The following is an 18,852-nucleotide window of genomic DNA, read 5'->3' as shown; positions in this document are numbered from 1 at the left end:
AAGTAGAGGCTAGATACTTAAGACATTTTGAGTTGGTCCCGGTCCAATGCAAATGTTTCTTTTTGGGTTATGCATTGTTAGATAAATTTGTATTATTTTAAATTTAAAAGTAGTATTGAAATTATTAATGTTTTTATCATTTTTAAATGGACCTAAACTGTATTTAAAAAAAAAAAATTTTTATTTTTTAATATTTTATATTATTTTAAGTGAAATATAGGTAGATAACTCAATTAAGTTAAGTTATTAAAATTAAGTAAATTCAATCAATTAAATAAGTTAAGTTAATTAAGTCAATTTTGTCCATCAAGTTAAGTTAATTAGGTTAATTAACTCAAATTAATAAATTATGTTAAGTTAAATCGTTTATTTAAGCATTAAGTCATTTAAGTTAGTTAAGTTACCTATTAGGTCAATTAAATTAATTTATAATAATAATAATAATAAAGTCAATTAAATAAACTATGAATTACATCCATCAAAGGATGTGGATCGGGTTAGGATCCCGTAGGCAAAGTAACCGTCATCTAACTCCCAAGGTTATAATCACCGACTCTAAGATCTAAAGGTGAAATAGATAAAAAGAGCCATCGATAATTAGAAAAAAAAAAAAACAATCCGTTCACTCCGTTGACCCTTGATAAATGATGAGAGAGTAAAAACACCACTGCTCAGGTTTGCTCTTAAACCAGTAGTCGGGTCTTTTAGACCAGATGGGCAAAGTGTGATCACTCGGTTTTCAACAGCTGAATGAAATAGCTGTGAGTCCGTGAGCCCTACATGTTTAAAAAAAAAAAGGGCAACTCACTGACCCAATCAACAAACTAGAGCGGTCTAAAGGTTGAACAGAACAGAACCCGCCATTACTCTCCATCCACAAAAGACAAAACCTCATAAACCATATGGCTTAATCCACCGTCAAGGCCTCAAACTTGATGACCCAGTTGGATCAGTTAGCTTTCTCCAACTCGGACACAAACAATGTCCAGGTTGGCCCAACCATGGTATTAAAAGCTTAAAGCCCATACTTGTCGGGTTTGTCGGGTCGGGCACGTGCTGACAGACATGTTGTGTAAAACTTTCATTGTCTGCTTCTGCTCCAAGTCCAAGGTATAAACCTCTAATGGGTGAAAGTGATGCTATAAACTTGTAAAGAACAACTGGATGCCCATCTAAGCAAGTACCTAGACCGAGTGTTCACCCCTACTGGCTACTAGGAACGAGGATCAAGGGAAAGACATTCAAACAACTCAAGTATTTGACAGGAAGCCTATAGTTTTCCATTCCTCCATTGTTAACGGTATTTTTTGTAATTATAATATTACTCGCAGGGCAAAATCGTAATATAAACTTAAAATATATTCCGTGTTTGGGGGGTTGTGCGTTTCTTCGTTGTTAATGCCTTTAATGGAGCTTATTCGATCATTTGGTGCTTACTCCTAACTTATCACTCCAAATTGGAAATTACAGAGAGCTGTTGTTAAAGGAAGTTTGAAGGGGGAATATTTAAGGAAGAGCTGCCCATTTCAAAAACGCCGCCAGAATTCGTTGGTAGGCTGCGACCTTTAAAAGAGGAAACAGAGATTTTGAGAGAAAAATAGAGAAACGAGAATCTCGCCTGGTCGTGGGTTTCGAGCAAAAGGGAAGCGTGATCCTTTTAGCTAGATTTTCCTGGATTTCGGTTTTCATTTTTCTGTCGTCGGATACCCTGTTTGAATTTCTGGATATATCGGTTTCTTAAAAAATCGTCTTTTTCCCGCTCGGAAGAGATGCTTCAGACTCGGGAAACCAGTCAGGAGTTCTTTAAATCCTGGAATTTTTTTGCATCCCCTGCAGAAAAAAACGGTGGCATATTCTCTCTAACGATGAAAGTAACATTAGTGGTTTTCCTCTTCGCTTCAACATCTCTCGTCTTCTATTCTGCATTCTCCAGCCAATCCCGATGGCTGAGATTCTCTCGATGCGAAGGCGGAGTTAACAACTCCGGTGACCAGAGTGAAACCGTCCGTCGTATTTCCGTCGGTGGCGATTACGGGAGGACGAACGTATCCCACATCCTGTTTGGTATCGGAGGCTCAGCAAAGACATGGAAGGACCGCCGGCATTACAGCGAGTTATGGTGGAAACCAAACATCAATCGTGGGTTCGTCTGGCTGGACGAGAAACCCGACGAGAAAGAGCCCTGGCCAGAAAATTCACCGCCGTATCGAGTTTCAGAGGACTCGTCAAGGTTCAAGTACACCAGTCGGTACGGCTCCCAGTCCGCAGTTCGTATTGCTCGAATCGTATTGGAGAGCTTCCGACTGGGGTTAGAGAATGTGAGGTGGTTCGTGATGGGAGACGATGATACGGTGTTTTTCGTAGAGACTTTAGTATCGGTCCTATCGAAGTATGACCACAATCAGATGTATTATATCGGGGGAAACTCAGAGAGCGTAGAACAAGATGTTATACACTCGTACGGTATGGCTTTTGGAGGTGGTGGATTCGCCATCAGTTACCCGCTCGCTGCCGAGCTTGTTAAGGTGCTGGACGAGTGTATTGATCGGTACGCATCTCTCTACGGTTCTGATCAGAAGATCCAGGCATGCTTGAGCGAGATCGGGGTCCCCGTCACCAAGGAACTTGGTTTCCATCAGGTATTATTATTATGATATGAAAAATATATGATATAATCAACTGAAATCATAAATGTGATAGTAAATTAGTTATTATTCATCAAAATTTAATCATAAATGTGGTAGCAAATTAAGTATTATTTATCAAAATTTATGAGGTAAATCAGGTGATTTTGATTGATATGGAAAGAATTTTGATCAATCAAAATTCATGAGATAATTTTGATACCTGATTGGCTAATGCATTTTTTTTTTTGGAGGGGTTTCCACGTGGTTTCTCGAAATCAAAAACCATTTTTTTTTGTGAAACAACAGAATAACTCATATTTGCTTTCCGTTGAGAGTTGAGACTTCTTTTATGGTGGTTTCTCGAAACTCGAAAGCAAATTCAACTAAAGCGGTAAAGCCTCAGTCCTCCCCAACAGAACAGACACGTGGTGGTTCATTCTCAGCTAGGGCAAATCAGTCGATACTCGAAGCAATTCATGTCAGCGACGTTTATTTCCGGTAATTCGTCCGGACCGACGGACCGTCCACTTAGACCCGATGGATACTGTTATTGCTGTTGTGGAGTTGGGCTACCAACCACAACCACGAGCCCAATCCCCAAGACCAAGAGGGACCCTGCACCTAGGACTTTCTCCCAACCTAAGACGCTTCGTGACTGCCGCATTTGGATCTCCGTATAATCCGCTTCAATTTTCGCTCCTTTTTTCACTTTTTGTTACATTTCCCTTTGGCTTCTGCCGTGTTTGTGTTGGATGCTTTAATGCGCTTCAAAATGTCACCATGAATGTTGATGTTGAAGGCACGTGGTAGGTGTCTGTGGATAGTTTGACCCTGCCCCTTAACATTGAAAAAGATGGACCCACTGGGTTCGGACTTCGGACGTTATGGATGCGAGCCACGTGTTTAGACATGTATTTATTTCTTTTCTTCCGTGTATGAACGCATGTAACGGACGTGATGGGACTCACTTTATTCTCTTGATGCACAACGTTTCGAGTTGGCGATTGGCTCAATTTCAATAGAAAAGAAAATTACCCAACAAGAAGAAATGACTAACAGACAGTTGATGTCAATTTCAGGTCGATATTCGCGGAGATCCATACGGTCTATTAGCGTCACATCCGGTGGCGCCGTTGGTGTCGCTCCACCACCTCGGCTACGTGAAGCCCTTGTTCCCAAACCAGACTCGGCTGGAATCGCTAAGATCGTTATTTGGGGCGTACAAGGCGGACCCCGGTCGAACCCTGCAGCAGAGCTTCTGTTACGATCTCGACCGGAACTGGTCTGTCTCTGTTTCTTGGGGCTACACCGCCCAGATATACCCTTACTTGTTGACGGCCAAGGAGCTGGAGACCGCACTGCAAACGTTTCGGACATGGAGGAGCTGGAGTAACGAGCCATTCACTTTCAACACTAGGTCCTTGAGTGCTCGACCATGTGAAAGGCCGCTCATTTACTTCTTGCACCGGGTCAATGATCAAGTAGGGCCGGGCCAGACTCTGACGTCTTATAAGAGGTTCGTGGAAGATCCCGGCAAAGTTTGTAACCAGTCTTACTATGACGCTGCGTTGACTGTACGCTCCGTGAACGTCTCTGCCTCGATATTTGAGACTGACGAATGGAAGAAGGTGAGAATTGTACTCGTCCATTTGCAATTTTGTATCGCTCAAATCATTACATCCATGAAAACATTCCTTTAGTAACTTACGCCGATGATGATTTGATAAGCAGGCACCACGTAGACAATGTTGCGAGATAACCCATGCACATGGAGTGGATAGCGTTGTTCAGATCAGAATTAGAAGCTGTAAACCCCGGGAATCCGTTACTCCGCCTTAGAGAGAGAACCCACAGGCCACATCGCTTCTCCTTCATCACCGTGTAAATATTTGTTTATTCTATTTATTAAAAAAATAAAATATTAATCATACAATCAGCCCCTGGTCGAAGGACTGTTACAGTTCACTCCTCGACCCAAGACACGTGGTGAGCTAGCGCTACGTTACGTGCTGAACAGGTCACATCTTGCAAACTATGCTCTTCCATTTCCGGTTCGCATTCAACCAGCTAATCAGGTAACGTGTGGCTGGACATCCACGTGTCTTGTTGTGGGGTTAGGATTTGGTTTTAGTTATTCACTTATTTGTGGAGACTGGAGAGAAAATACTTTTAAGAGAAAAATGATATAAGAGTTAGATGTCTGATTTCTTTCTGACACGGCTTCAGTCAGTGAAGGCCCGTTCCAACAGATTTCATGGTCTTGCATTTGTGAATATTTCCCAAATAAATATATAGGTATGGAGATATTGCCAAAGGCTGTAAAGGCAGGCCTTGCACGGACTGAAGCCGATTTCGGTTCATATACATGTACTAGAACATTAGAACATTAAGAAGGAGAAAAGAGGAAACATTCATCATGTTGATTTAACTTTATTCCTTTTGTCCAAATTAATAAATTTTGTTGCTGGAACCAACATTCAATGGGCTTACTGAGAATTTCTGGAATCCTTTAATCTCTAAATGTAGATAATTTTCAACTACTGATCATACTATAATCCCTTGGACTCTTGGAGTTTGGAGAGTAGAGCAACGGAAAGGTTGATCCCAAAATCCTTATAGGAAACAGAGTTTTACACATCATTCTCGATGGTAAGATCAATCGAGTGGTGGGTATTTGATTGAAGCTATGTGTGAAGTGTGAAAATGGATGGCTTAGAATTCATTTTATAAATAAGGTTGGAAACATCAAACATGGTCGTCAAGGCGACGCATGGATAGAATCTTAGCTAATGTAGGTCATAAATATTTTGTCCTTTAATTTGACCTTTTTAGCTAATTGTCCATTAATAACTTGACTTGATATTTACCTATGGAGGAGGTATGATACTTTTATGTATAAGGTAATTAAACCGTAACATAATTATTTATATAAATGAAGGATCACAATTCATAAAAGTTCTTTTTTTTTTTTTTAATTTCAATGGGTTGGGAGTTAAGGGTATGGGGATGGGCTACCCCGTTGCCAAGTTTTTCATGTGGTGTCATTTTATATATATATATATGAAATCAACATCAAGTGACAGTAGATCCGTGAGGGCTTAATAATTCTCAACAGTAGCCCCGCAGATTCATATATTTTTATTTTCGGTTAAAACTGAATTTTAGTAATATATTCTATATTATATATATTATAATATATATATATATATATATATAATATTTTTTATTTTGTAAATCTAACCCTAATTCCAAATTTCTAATCAATACTCTCCCTCCCCCAACCTTTCGATAGCTCCCCTGAGTCCCTTCATTCCTCTACCCTTCTATGTAGCCGGCGATAGCGGGTGAGCATTATTCGATTAAAACCAAAAATTTTGGTATCGGTTTGTTTGGTTTTTGGTTAATTCCACTCAGTTAATTCAATTATTAAATATTTTGGTTTTGGTTTTTAGAATTATAAATTCAGCTAATTGAATAAACCGAACTTTGGGTCTGGTGGGTTGGGTAACCCAACAAGGGAGAGGCTTAATTGTTTGGGTGGGTTGGGTCATGGTTAGCCTCTTCATATTTTCTTAGGCATTCTCTCTATTGATCTATTCTCACTCGTCTTTTCTATTAGAAAAGGACCAACGGTTTAAAAAATGACTCGGAAATGGAACCGTTCTAGCCACCAACTTCCATTTTGATAGTTTGACCGTCCGATTCGACAGATGACCCATTCTGATAAAAAAATTAAAAAAATAAAAAATGGTCAAAACCGTTGAACGGGTTATTGACTTTTTCAATGGTTTTTGGCCAAAAACTAGGTTTGGGGTAAAACAGAACCGCTTGCCTGGATGATTCCCAGGCTGAATGGTCTAACTGTCTGGGTTAGCAGCAGTTCAAAAACCTTGGGAGAAAAGAAATCATCAATGTTTTCGAACCGCCATTGACCCAGACAGTTGAGCCGTTCGGCCTGGGAAATGTCCAGGCAAGCGGTTCCGTTTTACTCCAAACCCGATTTTTGGCCAAAAATCGTTGAAAATGTCAACAACTTGTTTACCCGGGTAGTCGAACCGTTGACCCGTCGAACCATTCAATGGTTTTTGACAGTTTTTTATTTTTAATTTGTTTGTCAAATCAACCTAGAAACCGGTGAACAGAACGGTTCCATTTCCATATCGTTTTTTAAAACGTTGTTTTCTCCTATGGTTTGTAATTGTAAATGGTGATTTAAGGAAACAACATCAATGGCTTTCTCAAAGCGGTAGCAAAGCTCTATCTTTTTTCTGATTCATCTGATTCATCTGTTTCATCTTTCACTTCTTAGTAGATGCTCAACAAACCGAAAAAATCAGAGGGCAGAAAGATGAACTCAAGGGTTTGGGCTGGGTGCTGTAATTGATGATGAGGTACATGAGCTCCCACCCCAACGTCATTGCCAATTGCGAAGAAATACTCAATGTGAGCCCTTTCACCTATATAAATCTGGTTTCTGCATATTCATATTTTTGTTTTTTGTGTGTTTTTTTGTTATTTTTCTATAAATTTTCCTTATTTTTATGTTTTTTATAATTTTTGTTATATTATTTTACAATTTTGTTACTTTTATACAATTTCTGCTTTCTTTTTTTTTTTTTTTTGTAATTTCAAATAGTTTTCTCTAGCCTCTGTGTTGTAATTTTCAAAGTAATACTGTTTTTTCACATGTATAGAAAGGACAAAACGAAAGTTGCATTTTCTATTTTTTCAACTTTTTATATAATTTCTATTATTTTTATGCATTTTTGTGTTTTTGTTTAATTTCTATTTTATTTCCTGTAATTTCTATTATTTTTATGTAATTTTTATTATTTTATCTAAATGGGTTGGATTGTGTTCAGGTGGATTTTGGTTGACCCCGACCCATTTAATTCTATCTAATTGGGTTATTAATGGGTTGGGTTGAGTTTCAACCCAAACCGAACCCAACCCAACCCGCCCACTTGCCACCTCTACCAGCAGTGGCAACCAGATCAACCCCTGAGTCCCCTCCTCATTCCTCAACCCTTCTACGCAGCCGGCAAGCATCTACCAGAAAAAATCCTATTAGCGGCAACAGAAGCAAACCCCAACTCTCACATCCTGCATTACCAGTATCGGGAAACCAAGATCGACGATGAGTGACTGGACCCCAAACTAATGGTAAAGCCTTTATTGAATAGGCTTTGTTTCTGTTCTCTCCCGCTATTTCCTGTAAAAGATGAAAATTAGTCGGTTTCAATCTGCATTAGTCTATCAGATTAGTATTGAAGCAACGAAAACAAATAAAGCCGGAGGTTTCCACTTTGGGTTGTTAATCACTTTGTTTGCTAAATTTATTTTATTTTCTTACTTTTTCTTTGTACATGTTGCAGCTACTGTGATGTACTGTAAGTCATTTTGATTGTTTGTTCATTTTATATCTGAATTCTGTGGTTTCTTTGTATATGGTCATTTCTTTGTGAACAGTGAAGACTTAGGAGGAGTGATCTTTAATTTTCTGCCGTTTCATCCCTGAATAAACACGTTTTTGAGTGTGATGTACTGAAGTCATTTTGATTGTTCAAAATTACGGTTGCTGCTCATTTTGGGCTTGAGCCTGAAGATTTTACATTGAAACCCAGTTGAAAGGCCGGCCCATGAACAGATCTAATGTTAATAACATTTGGTATATCCAGTTGCATAAACGTAAGGGTAATTCTTTTTTTTGGTAAACAAAACGTAAGGGTACTTCAGTAAAAACAAAAAAAAAAAAACAGAGGACAGTGGTGAAAATATATTCAGTTTCTTTCCCTCAATATCCAAGTGTAGTTGACTTGTCCCCCTCCTCAAGCAAGAGAGTCTTGTGGTCACGTCACGTTAGTCCTTCGTCCTCCATACATGTCCTAATTCTCACCTCGGAGACGTTCATTCCAGAATTACCGACAAAATCACAGCATTCCCTTCTTGTTCCAATCTGCAGAGAGAGAGAGAGAGAGAGAGAGAGAGAGAGAGAGAGAGAGAGAGAGATCAGTAAACCAACATCCCTACTGCTGCGTATTGCTAAAGCTTGTGAGCATCACGTACTCACCCAGTCGAGCCTCTTTGCAGAGGAGAATACCCGAACCTCTGAGATCCGATCGGCGGAGTGATTGCCGTTTGAGGAACAAGGCGGTAACCTTCGTGGAGATCTTCGAGTGTAAGTTGTAAGAAATTCGGTTGCGCTGGCTGGAACCACGGATTGAAAAAAGAAGACATGGGGAACTTCGCATGGATGACGGGATGGGGGCCTGGTGTTGAACACGAAAGCAGGCCTAGCCCAGCTGCTAAATGGCTTGAATGTCTCGATCGGCATCTGTAAAATGCTGGGGTACTGAATTCTCTCATAAATATGTGCAGAATATCCCCAAGAGATGGATAAGCTCCAGCTATTTTTCTTGTCGTAACAGATGGTTTGTTGCAGGAGACGAGATGAATCGGCTTCCGCAGCTTCCATAAGGTATCTTAGGAATTGATAACGATCCATGGAAGGGAAGATGGGTTCCACCACGTCAAGGTGGTGGAGGGAGATGAAGGGAACCTGTGGATGAGCTGATAAGAAACCTGATATGTCCCCACGCAGATCGATCTGTACATGGCAAACCAATTGCATGCAACTTCATTGTTTCTAAATATACTCTTGTATGTTGTAAATGGAAAAAGGAAGTACGAGAAAGCAAGTTAATCACCTGATGAAAACCCCGTTCGTGAGTCAACGAGATCCCCAACTCAGAAATACAGGACTGTAATATATGGTCACTCCCAAACAAGGTGGGATATCTCTTGACGCACTCATCTAAATGACTGACCACCGCCTTTGCCAGAGGGTAGCTCAAAGCATAGCCAGCCCCACCAAATGCCATTTCGTATGAGTTCAAGGCGTTGGCTGAAGTGCACTCCGAGCTATGGCCGATGTACAAGTAGTTGTTATGATCGTAGGTAGAGAGGAGCTTCACTAGATTATCAATAACGAGGACTGTGTCATCATCAGCCATCACATACCATCTCACATCCTCATGATCCTCCTTGAAAGTTTCCAAGATCACACGGACCATTCGAATTGCAAATCGCATCCCGTGTCTGTCGTAATCCTTAAATCTTCCGGTGTCCTCAGAAACCCGAAAGGGAGGAGAAGATGGAGACCATGGGAGGTAGTCTGTGGGAAATCTTTCTAACCAGACGTATCCCCTGGTCACGTTTGGCAGAACTGCCATGAGCATAAGAGTTCCATCCCCTACTTAAGGAAGAAAGGAGGTGAGAAGAAGATTGACAGCAAGGATGGTTAGATAGGAGAATGTAGACTAGTGAGAAGACTAGTCCAGCAATTAGCAGTGATTTGTATAAACCTCCTCTACCCATGAACGTTGCTGAACCTAGAGCTATTTACTGTAAATGGATGGGATATCCGATTTCCGGATTTCATATATATAGACTTCCAGGGCGATATATATGAACATTTTCAAGATTAAATCTTAGTTATCGCTTGATGGTGAGCCAACCAAATTAATTTATTGAATTTAATATTGGGAACGCAGTACTTATGAAGTCTTTGAAATTCAACATGGACCAGTCTATCGTGCATTAGAGACATAACATATAGTTTACACTTGACGAGGAAAACCTAGTCTAACTAGCGCTCCAAAGATATATATCATTTTTTACACTTGACTGTATAATCAAACCCCTATAAGATGAAATGAAAAAAATAAAAAATACAAAATTAGAAATATGATAGACATTAGTGTGTAATAGGGATAAGGATACCACCAAAGGCACGTATGTTTTAATCCGATTTGCTTGGTCGAGACTTGAGACCCTTAGTTTTTAGGGTATACCGGAAGATTACTTAACCTGTGTATGGAAATAACATGTTTGGAAACCTACAAGCAAAGAAAGAAAGAAGACTTTTTGGAGACAAGGTAATATATCACATGAACTGTTTATTTTATAGTGTTCAAGTTAAATTTGAGATTCTTCAGAGATAAGTTACTGCATGAGTTGACGTGATATAATAGCCTATTAACATGCATGTGAAATTGAAGTGTGGCTATAGGGCTGCAAGTTAGGCTGGGTTATGTCGGGTTGAGGCTAACCCTAACCCAAGCCTAAGTTCTAAAGCCCCAATCCTAACCCTAACACAATCCAACTTTCAATCCGACCAATTCAACCCTAACCCTAACTAAATTCCTTCAAAACCCAATCCAAAGTCAATTTCGGGTTGGGCCCTACCCAACCTTCTTTCCTTCCCTTAAAACCTCAGAATTTCTCGATTTTAGATCTCAACTCAACTTTCAATACATATATTAATTCTATGTTTTATTAGTACTTGTTTGTTGACATTTTTTTTTTTTGTTCTTTTGGTACAAAATTCAGAAAAACAAGTGTTATGACTTACGATGGATCTTTCTTGGGTGACAAACAACATAGAAGAGATGAAGAATAAAATTTTCAAAAAACATAAATTAGTGTTATTAAGGTTTTAGTCTTTCTGATTAGTATTAAGTGAAGTGATTATCTTAAAAGAAATATGTGATACTATGTGGTGGGGCTATACAAATATCATGCATTTAAACAAATCAATGTATATTATACATATAACATATATTTATATATGACATGTACTATAGAGTCTGGTTGCCTAAGGGGTCAAACCTAACCCAACCTGAAGTAAAATCGGGTTCATCAATTTCAACCCGAACATCAACCTGACCCAACCCAACATTTTCGGGATGGGTTAGGGTTGAATTCGGGCCAACCCAGCCAAAGTTGCAGCCTTATGTGGCTAGCCTCATCAACTCCAAGCCCATCTCAAGCAAATGGACCAATTGCCCTAGGTGGGCCAGGATTGCAGTCCATTTATCCCAAATTGTTGTTGAAATCGTAGATTTGTTTTTTGTTTTTGTTTCTGTTTCGTATGTGGGTGTAGCACGGTGTACTAATGAAACTCTACATCTTTATTCAGCCTGATTAGGTGGGCCCAACTGCAGAAATCTAATGTTTCAACTTGGGTCGCACAGGCCCAAGGCCAAAACCAAAATGGGCTGGGCACGAATTACCATTGGTTGGGATTTAGGTTGAGGCTTTCTTAAGCCCAGCAATGCTCAAGTATATCTGGGATAAACCCCAAATGACTTTTAAAATAAGGTTTAATTAACCATATTGTCGGTGAAAACCCCAAATTGGTATTTAAGTAAATTAAAATAAGTTTAAGAATGGCGATGCCCAAAAAATCCTCTCTATTACTTTTTTTTCCTGCAAATCCTCTCTCTTATTTGAAGAAGAGAAAAGGGAATGCCAATTTGGGGGTGTTTAAGGTTTAATTAACAACATGGTTGATTTTGATGACGTGGTAGTTATTTTTGTTTTCAAAAACAAAACCATATTGTCGAACACCCCTTGGGTATCCGATCTGGGGTAGGCCATTTTGATGACTCATTGACCTAGCTTAGATCATATTGTCGGCATGAGAATGTTTTTGAAAACGAACTGATCCTATTGGTTTCTTAAAAATTCAAAACAAAACTGAACCGAATTAATATATATATATATATATAGTAGTCAGCTCAGTTAATCGTATTTTTCAGTCTATCGATTTCAATTTGGCTTTTTATTTTCTGGTTTTCCATGAGCACCCTAGAAAATAGAATAGCATTTAAATATATTGTTATCAAACTGTACAATCGTACAGGTGATGAAATTATTGAGAGAGAGAGAAACATAGATTGAACAGTTGAAACTATTGAAGTAAGCATTATTGGATTGAAAGCAAAACAAGGTAACCTGCTTGTGCTATATACAATATGGGATCTTGTATTCTCCATAGCTTCAATCATCCTAGAAAATAGATGCATTGTTGGATTAAGGCTATGTTTGGGAGTGTTTATGTTAAAAATAAGTGCTTAAAACAAGTGTTGATTCGAATAAGTACTTATTTGTATTTGGCACCCAACTTTTTCAAGTGTTTATTTTAAAAAATAAGTATTTATTTCATATTGGACGTTTGATGGTCTTTTTCTCTAATCAATACTTAAACAAGCAATTTTGACTCTTTTGTCCTCCATTTTCTTTCAAATTTTCAAAATGTCCAATCAAAAGTGAATGAATAAAAGTACTTTGGTAGAAGTGATTTTATAAAAGCATGTTTATGAAAGTGCTTTCATAAAAGTATTTTCGTAAAATACTTTATAAAAGTGCTTTTATAAAAATGTTTTTGTAAAAGTTCTTTTATAAAAATACTTCCATAAAAGTGCTTTTATAAAAAGTACTTTCATAAAGTGATTTTATAAAAGTACATTCACAAAAGTGCTTTTGTAAATGTATTTTTATAGTACTTTCATAAAAGTATTTTTGTAAAAGTACTTTCACAAAAGCAATTTATGAAAGTGCTTTTGTAAAAGTGCTTTAATAAAAGTGCTTTCACGTAAAAGTAATTTTATAAACATGTTTTCATAAAAATACTTTCCTAAAAATGCTTTTATAAAAGTACTTTTATAAAAATACTTATAAATACACCTTTATAAATTTGAGCTTAAAAAATAAGTCCTTATTTTTAAAATAAGCACTTATTTCGGGTTTATTTCCTAAACACCAATAAAAGCTTAATGATGTAGTCTTTGCCCAACCAAATAAGCACTTATTTTAAATATAAACACTTAATTTTAAGCACTCGCAAACATGACCTAAACTCAAAAGAGGATTCTACCCAAACATAAACATAAACAAAAACAATAAGAATTGAGATTGTAGCTAGAAACAGATAATGGTCAACTTAGTAAGAATAAATCTGGCTGTTGACATTTGACAGCCTATGCTTTGCACTGGCCTCTACCTCCTTGATCCATGCGAGAGTATTAACCGTTCTGAACTCTGAAGGCAATGGCATGACTAAAGTGTCACGTTGAGTTAACCTGTGGATAGTACTATCCACAAGCTGTGGAAGGAGGCCAGATTGCCAAAGTTTTCTCTAATTGTTTGCTTTTCGAGAATCTAATTGGTCATTTGGTCAAACTTTCAAGAACATCATTTAACTTTTAAAACCTTGGCCCTTTCCAAAGATCAGAGTTCAAGTTCACTGTAGAGTGTATACTACCTGCCTTTCTCTACCAAGGAAAACTTTATGTATAATTTGTTTTTTTCTATACGTAAAAAATAATTAAGTATTTATTATAGACCATAGCTAGGATGATCTAATATTGAATATTCTATTCTTTGTTTTATTTTGAAAGCTGGAATTTAATTAATCGTGGATGCATTGGAATTACACTTAAACCTTGCACAATAAGGAAAATATAAGACTATGCAAAATGCGTTTGATTCACAGAAAAGATTGACTTTGATATGGTTGTGAGTTAACTTCTTCACATGGCACTCAATTCTTGAACAATATTTAGTGGTATGTCCCTTTGTCATCATCATTAGAATAATAATAATAATAATAATAATAATAATAATAATAATAATAATAATAATAATAATAATAATAATTTTTGGAATGCACCCAAATCACAGCAACAACTTCTATCGACATATAACTTTAGTTTAGCCCGTAGCTAGCTGCTGTTGCTATTTGGTCATGCAGCTTGAATCTATTTTAGCTTTTGTTGCATTACCATGACCAAAATACTTATCTGGTTTCAAGTTTTGTGCGTATAAATCAATTAGAATTACAATCACGCCATTGCTTTATCTTTCATGCAATCCCTAAATTTAATTTCCGTGAGACTCAGTTTAGAAGGAGTATAAATAAAAATACGTAGAGTGAAAAACTCTATTTTGTATTATTTTATATGTATTTGTATTGTACATATTTGTATTTATATTTTTTTTAAATTGACCTAAGGCTCAATTTGAAATAAGTATAAATACAATTTTGTAGAGTGTAAAACCTTATATTTTGTATTATTTTATTTGTATTTATATTCCTTCCAAACTGAGCCTAATGTTCCTTTCAGATGCAGGATGAATTATGTCACAGCATTCCCTTCGGTTTATTATCTGTTAGACAGAGTTACAGAGAGACCCACTTCAGTTCAGTAAACGGACTAATAGGTTAAAGGCTTAATTAATATTAGATAATAATACAATCCAAAAGCCACTCAAGGCAAAGGACGAACTAACCAAATGGAGTCTCTTAAAGGGAGAGAAGACCCGAATCTTCAAGACAAGGTTGGCAAAATGATTCCCACTTCTTGAACAAGGTGGTAGATTATACAGTGATCTTCGGATGTAATTGCTAATAACTCCAGCCTTGCTTGCAGGTTCAACCAAGGATTGGAAGAAGAAGACATGGGGAAGCTGGCATGGATCATCGGAGAGACGTCTGGTATTGAACACGAAAGGCGGCCGTGCCCATTTTCCCAATGGTCTAAACGTTTTGAGGGATTTCTGTAGATTGATTGGATAATGAATATCTTCATAGATTTGAGCAGAATAGCCCCACGAGATGGAATTCCAATTCTTTTCCTAGTCGTAATAGATGGTTTGTTGCAAGTGTCAAGATGAATCGACATTTGCAGCTAAGGGTGTCAATCAATTGGTTTTGGATTGGATCCAATCCGATTCAAACCTTATCAAATTGGATTTTGACAGTCAATTATAATTATCGTATTGGGCCAATTCAAAATAAATTGGTCATATTATTATTGGTCTGAATTGGACCTAAACCAAATTTCTAATAATCCAATCATCAAGCCAAACCTTTGTCCAATTTAAAACCGATCAAAATTGAAACCGGCACAAAATCACTTTTATGAAAGCACTTTTATAAAAGTATGTTTATGAAAACATTTTTACAAAAATACTTCTATGAAAGCACTTTCACAAAAGTACTTTTATGAAAGCACTTTTACAGAAGCAATTTTATAAAAAATATTTTTACGAAAACACTTTAATAAAAGAACTTTTATAAAAGTACTTTTATGAAAATATTTTATAAAAATACTTTTACAAAAACATTTTTATAAAAGTACTTTTACAAGAAAGCACTTTTATAAAAGAATTTTTACGGAAGTACTTTTTAGTTTTTATAAAAGCACTTTTACGAAAGCACTTTTATGAAAATATTTTTACGAAAGCACTTTTACAAAAGTAGTTTTATAAAAGCACTTCTACAAAAGTACTTTTATAAAAACATTTTTACAAAAACACTTTTATAAAAACCCTTCTACAAAAGTACTTTCATTAAAAGTGTTTTGAAAACACTTTTACAGAAGTGCTTTTTCAATACCAAAAGGGTATATTTTTATGATTTTCAGATTTTCTTCATTTTAATATATTTTTATAATTTTTTATATATTCTATTTTTTATATTTCATTCGATTTAGATTGGATACAATCCAATCCATTTACATTTTAATGGATTGGATTTGGACAGTATTGGATCTAGTCCATTTGTGAGTGGACTCACATTAAACTCGATTGGACTGGACCAAATCCAATCCAATTGACACTTCTATTTGCAGCTTCCATGAGGTGTCCAAGAGACTGATAACGATTGATACAAGGAAAAATGGGATCCACTAGATCAAGGTGGTGGTGGGAGAGAAAAGGAGCTTGATGGTGAGCTGATAAGAAACCTGATATATCCCCATGAAGATCAGTCTACATGCAATCAGAAACTATTAAAGAATAACATTCGTTGTAACTACCGAAAACTCTAGAAAATGAAACTTCTAGAGCATGCATTTGCCCACGTGGACCTCTTTGTAATTTGTAAATACATGTTTTACCAAGTTAATGAATTATTCACATTTATTGCCATTCTTTCGTATCTGACACCATTCTTACGTGGTATTAGAGCTATAAAAGACTATAAGGTCCATCACCATCGTCTTTGGCATACTCTAAATTTGTAACTCCTAATTATTTTCTTGTCCTTTGTCTCCACTGTACTCTAAATTCGTGGTTGTTGATTCTTTTTTTTCTCTCTCTCTCTCTCTCCACCACAAGAAAATGGCAGCACATATCAGCTCATCCAATGTAATCGATCCATCATCACTGTATTTCTTGCAATCGTCTGACAATCCTAGATGCATTCTTGTGCCTTCTCCGTTGACAGGAGACAATTTTCCGACTTGGTAACATGCTATGAAAAATGCATTCCATGCCAAGAACAAATGCAATTTCGTAGACAAATCTTTGCCCCATCCTCCACGATCATCCACATATGAAAATGATTGGATCAAGTGTAACGCAACGGTTGTTGCCTGGATCTTTAACTCACTGAACAAAGAGATCTATGAGAATGTTGCGTTTATAGATTCAACATTTGAAATTTGGAAGGAATTAGAGGAATGATTCTCACAAGGTATCAGTTAAAACATGAATTGGTTTCAAACAATCCACTACAGATTATTCCTTGTTCACACTGATAGATGGTGATTCCTATACTGCAGCTTTTGTTTATGTTGATAATGTTATCGTTACTAGCAGTAACCCATCCAAAGTCACCTTCTTCAAATAGTACCCTAATGATCAGTTTGGGATTAAGGATATTGGGCCTCTCAAATATTTCCTGGGCCTTGAAATCAATCATTCTGATTCAGCTGTTTTCTTATGTCAACCAAAATACCTTAAAGAAATTCTTCAAGACACAAGCATGACAGAATGCAAACCCAGTCCTACTCCCATGGAAATCTAATGACATTTCACTTATTCAAATAGCCCACCAATCTTTGATCCAGAATGCTTCCACCGCTTAGTGGGTCGCCTTGTCTATCTCACAATCACCAGACCAGATATATGTTATGTTGTTAGCTACCTCAGCTAATTTATGCATGATCCAAGACAGGAGCATCTTGAGGCAGCCTTACGTGTTGTACGTTATCTCAAAGGGACACTTACACAAGGCATCATTTTGTCATCCAAATTTGAATTCATTTTACATGGTTTTTGTGACTCCGATTAGGTGAATTGTCCATTGACCATACACTCAACAACTGGAAACATCACCATGTTAGGTGAATCACCTCTATCCTGGAAGAAAAATAAGCAACAGACTTATATCATGGTCTTCTGCCAAAGCTGAATATCGTGCCATGGTTGTCAAAATCTCTGAACTTCTCTGGTTGAAGCACCTCCTAGCTGTTTTGAGCATACATTTACACAACCCTATGCAATTACATTGTGATAGTAAGGCAGTGTTGCATATTGCTACAAACCCCGTGTTCTATGAATGTACAAAATATATAGAAATTGACAGTCACTTCATTCGTGAACACATCTAAAAAGGGAAAATTTAGACATCCCACTTGCCAAGTCATTCTCAGCCTATTGATCTTCTCACCAAGGCTCTAACTCATGAAAAATTCACTCAATTTCTATCCAAGTTGGGCATCAATACTTTACATGCTCCAACTTGAAGGGGTTGTTAGAGAATAGCACTCGTTGCAACTACCGAAAACTTTAGAAAATGAAACTTCTAGAGCATGCATTTGCCCACGTGGACCTCTTTGTAATCTATAAATCCATGTGTTACCAAGTTAATGAATTATTCACATTTCTTGCTATTCTTTTGTATCTGACACCATTCCAGAGAAGATGAAATGAAATCTAGATTATGTGTTGATCGCTGCCATAAAAGGTGGAATACCTCTTGATACACTTGTCTAGATTATTAACACATACCCATCTCCAACAAATGCCATTTCGAATGAGTTTCCCAAATTTGTTGAAGTGCACTCCAAGTTATGGCTGATGTAGAAGTACTTGTTATGATCATATCTAGATAGAACCTGATCTTCAAGATTGTCGAGAATGAGGATTGTGTCATTGTCAACCATCATGTACCATCTCACATCCTCTTGATCCTCAATGAATGTTTCTAATATTACTCAAACCATTTGGCTGGCATGTGTTATTTTGTGTTCGTTGAATTTTTTGAACTTTTTGATATCCTCGGAAATACGGAAAGAGGGAGAAGATGAAGGACACGGGAGGTAGTTTGTCGGATATCTTTCGAACCAAACAAAACCCTGAGTTATGTTTGGTCGCCACCATGCTTCAAAGTAATGTCTCTTGTTTGTCCATGTATTGAAAAAAGTCGCTATGCCAAACACAATGTGAATGATATTCGTAGCAAAACCAACGAAAGGACTAGTAGCAAATGAACATAATCCTTGTTGTAAGGAAGCAAAGAGCTGCAAAGAAGATTCAAAGAAGGGGTGGGTAGAGAGGAAGATGTATAGTGAATAGAAAACTAGTCCAGATA

General features: G+C 37.1%; 2 protein-coding genes across 2 annotated transcripts; one reads left to right on the top strand and one right to left on the bottom strand.

Annotated features, from left to right (window-relative positions):
* Positions 1–1,472: 1,472 nt before the first annotated feature.
* Positions 1,473–5,088, top strand: LOC148868764 (uncharacterized). The gene is made up of 3 exons (XM_088972954.1): positions 1,473–2,639; positions 3,707–4,255; positions 4,359–5,088. The coding sequence occupies exons 1-3, from the start codon at positions 1,770–1,772 to the stop codon at positions 4,464–4,466; spliced, it is 1,527 nt and encodes a 508-aa protein (XP_088829080.1). The 5' UTR covers positions 1,473–1,769; the 3' UTR covers positions 4,467–5,088.
* A 2,553-nt stretch (positions 5,089–7,641) lies between these two features.
* Positions 7,642–9,859, bottom strand: LOC148868763 (uncharacterized). The gene is made up of 3 exons (XM_088969877.1): positions 9,335–9,859; positions 8,698–9,234; positions 7,642–7,839 (listed from the first exon to the last, which is right to left on the bottom strand). Exons 1-3 carry the CDS (start codon positions 9,857–9,859, stop codon positions 7,642–7,644), a joined length of 1,260 nt encoding a protein of 419 aa, XP_088826003.1.
* Between the last annotated feature and the right edge of the window lie 8,993 nt (positions 9,860–18,852).

This window comes from Nelumbo lutea, chromosome 2, assembly GCF_056320005.1.
Source record: "Nelumbo lutea isolate HS-2025 chromosome 2, American lotus-T2T, whole genome shotgun sequence".
In the NCBI taxonomy this organism is placed as follows: Eukaryota; Viridiplantae; Streptophyta; class Magnoliopsida; order Proteales; family Nelumbonaceae; genus Nelumbo; species Nelumbo lutea.
The sequence above is the reverse complement of the archived record's forward strand: the minus strand, read 5'-3'. Positions and strand labels throughout refer to the sequence as shown.

What these genes read in the sequence shown, in the direction of transcription:
- LOC148868763 (XM_088969877.1), bottom strand. Translation starts at nt 9,859, where the DNA reads ATGGCAGTTCTGCCAAACGTGACCAGGGGATACGTCTGGTTAGAAAGA. An exon ending in ACGAACGGGGTTTTCATCAG is followed by an intron (nt 9,235 to 9,334) that starts GTGATTAACTTG and finishes TGCCATGTACAG; the next exon opens with ATCGATCTGCGTGGGGACAT. An exon ending in CTGCAAAGAGGCTCGACTGG is followed by an intron (nt 7,840 to 8,697) that starts GTGAGTACGTGA and finishes CATCTTTTACAG; the next exon opens with GAAATAGCGGGAGAGAACAG.
- LOC148868764 (XM_088972954.1), top strand. Translation starts at nt 1,770, where the DNA reads ATGCTTCAGACTCGGGAAACCAGTCAGGAGTTCTTTAAATCCTGGAAT. An exon ending in AGGAACTTGGTTTCCATCAG is followed by an intron (nt 2,640 to 3,706) that starts GTATTATTATTA and finishes TGTCAATTTCAG; the next exon opens with GTCGATATTCGCGGAGATCC. An exon ending in AGACTGACGAATGGAAGAAG is followed by an intron (nt 4,256 to 4,358) that starts GTGAGAATTGTA and finishes TTTGATAAGCAG; the next exon opens with GCACCACGTAGACAATGTTG.